Source organism: Nannospalax galili, unplaced genomic scaffold (assembly GCF_000622305.1).
Source record: "Nannospalax galili isolate Female #2095 unplaced genomic scaffold, S.galili_v1.0 scaffold64, whole genome shotgun sequence".
In the NCBI taxonomy this organism is placed as follows: Eukaryota; Metazoa; Chordata; class Mammalia; order Rodentia; family Spalacidae; genus Nannospalax; species Nannospalax galili.
The window spans coordinates 2,035,166-2,039,004 of record NW_008352316.1 but is presented as its reverse complement, the minus strand read 5'-3'; the positions used below and the strand labels follow the sequence as shown (position 1 = coordinate 2,039,004).

At 38.6% G+C, this 3,839-nt stretch overlaps 1 protein-coding gene across 2 annotated transcripts in view; it reads left to right on the top strand.

Moving 5' to 3' along the window:
- Exosc9 (exosome component 9) overlaps positions 1 to 3,839 on the top strand; it is an 11,341-nt gene that overhangs the window by 6,344 nt on the left and 1,158 nt on the right. For both annotated transcript variants that reach the window (XM_008849240.3, XM_029554139.1), the window contains exons 8-10: positions 1,039 to 1,127; positions 2,097 to 2,243; positions 3,006 to 3,181. In XM_008849240.3, the coding sequence (XP_008847462.1) occupies positions 1,039 to 1,127; positions 2,097 to 2,243; positions 3,006 to 3,181 (412 nt within the window). The remainder of the gene's footprint in view (positions 1 to 1,038; positions 1,128 to 2,096; positions 2,244 to 3,005; positions 3,182 to 3,839) is intronic.

Here is a 3,839-nt window from a genome sequence, read left to right as displayed (position 1 = left end):
AGTATATTGCCTGCATGCTTGAGTGCACCTGTGTTGTGCAATGCCGGTGAGGTCAGAAGAGGACTTTGGATTCCTCTGGAACTGGAGTTGATGGTTCATAGCCGCCATGTGGGTGCTGGGAATCGAACCCAGGTCCTCTGCAAGAGCAGTCAGTGCTCGTAACTGCTGAGCCATCTCTCCAGCCCCTTTTTAAAATTTTTAATGTATTTTTATTGTATGGGTTTGTTTTACCTGCATGCCGTTAAGTGGACCAGTGTCATGGCCTGCAAAGGCCAAAAGAGGCCATCATATTCCCTGGAGCTGGAGGTACAGATGTTATCTGCCAAGTGGATTGCTGGGCAAAGACTACACAACCAGACAACTGGGCAAGGGGTTAATTCACATGTTTTATTTACATACATATAATTAATGTTCAAGAGAAAAATAAGGCATATAAAGCAGTTCTCAAAGAAAATCCATGTGAAAGCTTTTAGAAACTAGAGTGCCATAGCATATACTATAAGCAATAGGAGGAACTCCAGTTCAAATTTTAGCTGGACTTTGTATTAACTGCCTGTAGGCAAATGGCTTCTTATCCTTGGTCTCTGTCTTATCTGTGAAGTAGGCAATGATTGTACTGCTGACACCTTAGTAGAAGGGTTTGAAGGATAAATATGTGCAGGTGATTTTTTACAGTGTTGGGAATGCATGAAATGTTCAATGACTGTCACTCTCCATTGTTGTCAGTGGGTAGTAGGTACCATTGTTTCTAGTGTCACAAATACATGTGACTCTTGTTTCTGTGGATTGCTGATTGGAAAGGAAGTTGCCTTCCCAGGCATGTATATCGGTGGCCTCCCCACAGTGTCCTACAGTCACATAAGAAAGTTCTCAAGTCTGTTCCCTTAATGTGATAAATGACTTTAATATTTTGTCCTACTTTGTATTTATAGTGCCTTAATTTCATGTTTGGAAAAGAAAAGCTTAAATTGCCAAGGTAGAAAAATTTTATCTCATGGTTTGATTTGTCTTTAACTAACAGTTCACATTTATAAACAGGTTTTGAGATGCAGTAAAATAGCTGGTGTAAAAGTAGCAGAAACTACCGAGCTGATACAGAAAGCTTTGGAGAGTGACCAGAGAGCTAGGTAAGTTTAACTTTTCAGAACTAAATGGTCTTTTAATCTGTTTTCTAAGGGCTTTTCTCATACAATGGTAGATAAATAATTTCATACTTGGTCTCTCCTTTGTTAATCTCATTGAATATACTAGTGGTTTTTGACAGTTGATTAGATTTTATTCCAAAAACTCACAGAACTTTTTTCTTTAAAAGTTACTGTGTTCTTAAGAAAAAAGAATCTATTAACTCAAATTAATGGAAAGAACGAACAGATTGGTTCACAGCTCTACTTCTTGCCTTAAGCAGGATATAATACCCAGCACCTGTCCTGTGGAAGGCTTGTGCCTTCCTGGTACAGCTGAGTTGAAGATTAGAGAATATACTTGTCAAGTAACATGTGCAGCACAGGTTCAATAAGTAATTATGGTGACTATTCATTGATAGCTATACTAGTGTTCTAATTTGAATTCTGTTGCTATGATAAAACTCTCTGACCAAAATTAGCTTAGGGGAGGAAAGGATTTATTTGGCATATACTTCCAGATCCCAATCCATCATTGAGGAACATGAAGGTGGCTTGTTGTTCCACCCAGCATTCCGACCAGGGAACTCACAGCCAAGAAATACAGCAGAAATTATAGAGGTGCCCTCACAGGCTCATGCTTTGCTAGTTTTTTAATACAGCTCAGAACCACCTGTCCAGGGAATGGTGCCACCACAGTGGGCTGGACCTTCTTGCATCAATTAATCCAGACAGTCCTCCACAGACATTCCCACAGGGCAATCTGATCTGGGCAACCCTTAACTGAAATTTCCTTCTCAGGTGACTCTAGGCTGTGTCAGGTTGACAGTTATGCTAACTAGGACAGGAGGTGAAAGTTAAGTCAAACTAGCTCTATTTCTCACCTATCACAGGACAGAATAGTAACTTTTTCCTTCTTGTCTTTTCTCTCATTGGTCATCTCCAAAAACAACCCCCATCAAAACCTACATACAGGAAAGAAGGTGGAAAATTTGGCTTTGCAGAATCCATAGCAAATGAAAGGATCACAGCATTTAAAATGGAGAAGGCCCCTGTTGATACTTCTAATATAGAGGAGAAAGCAGAAGAAATCATTGCTGAAGCTGAACCTCCTCCAGAAGTGTATCTTTATTAGGTGGTTTTCATAGTAACAAGATTCTTAGCATTTCTTGCTTTGTTAAGGCTATATGTGTACATACTAAAATTTGTTTTTTGAAATACTGTACTATAAGAAAACAAAAGTTCTATTAAGTTGATAGGAGAACATTTAGCTTCTCAGTCATCTCTAAGAACCATACATTTTTCTATTTTAGGAGCCAGCGTGGATAGTTAGGGATGTAGCTCAGTAGTAGCCAGCATGTATAAGGTCCTGGGTTCCATTCCAGCACCACAAAAAAGTACATACAAAGTACAAAACTACAGCATTCATTTTCCTTTTAAAACTTGTGCTTTTAGCCAGGTGTGGTAGTGCACGCCTTTAATCCCTGCAGTTTGGAGGCAGAGGCAGACACAGACACATCTTTCCAGATGGAGGCCAGCTTGGTCTACATGGTGAATTCCAGGCCTGCTGGGGCTGCAGGGAGACCCTCTCTCAAAAAGACCAAAAAAAAAAAGGTGCTTTAATATTGCTGACATGGCCAAATTCTCTATGTACTATTACATATTCCTGAAATTATTCAAGAAATAATACAGAGTTGGCCATTAGTGATGTCCTTATTATTTGTTATGTTTTTCTTCTTTATCATTTAGTAATCCACAGTATAGCTGAAATTTTATCCTAAGAATTTATGGAGCACATTAAACAATCTTGCAGGAAAACTTGCCTTTCTTCAGTAGCTCATCAATAGCAGTATTTTTGCTATTGAGTTTTCTTAACTTGGTAAGTGTTTCTAAACCTGTCCTGTGGACTCTTGGAACTGCCCAGATTGGAGAGGGAATAGAAAACTCCTGGGGTCATCTTGAAGATTCTGAGAAGGAAGAGGAAGAGGATGATGATGCTGTCATTCTTGATGATATAAAGATGGAAACTGGAGTAGAAGTTTCTGATAGTAGAAACCAAGGTAAGTAATGTTTCTGGTTTTTTATTGTATTATATAGATACCTGCAGTTGAAATATATAAACTATAGATATAACATGTGCAAAGAGGTGTCTGTATGAATATTGTAGATCATTGTATCAGCAGACCCGAGTTTGGATCTCAGTACCCTTGTTGGGTGCCTCATAATCCTCTGTAACTCCAGCTCCAAGGATCTGACATCCTCTTCTGGCCTCTGCTGGCACCATCGTATACATGTGCATACTCACATGTTCATATAAATTTTTTTAAAGTCCACAGTGACACAGTACTGCCCAATGGAACTTTCTGTGACAAGAATATAAGGGTTTCTGGTACAGAACAAGAGGATAATGATTATTAAGGACTAATGCATACACCACCTGCCTTCATAGATTATTGCTTATGAATATTGTGGACAGCATGCTGTGTTGGGGGCTGGAGTGGTTTAGTAAGATGAGGGGAAAAAAAAAACCCTTAATTGGGCCCATTATATGCTGCCCAATTATTTGCTATTTATTGTATCCAGTTTAACCATTGATAAGGCTAAGCTTTCATTTCATCACTATTACTCTGCTAGTCTTTGCAAAAATATTTTTGTCTAAACAAAGGTTCATGGCTAGACATTCTTTTTTTCTAATAATTATTTTTATTTTATGTGTAT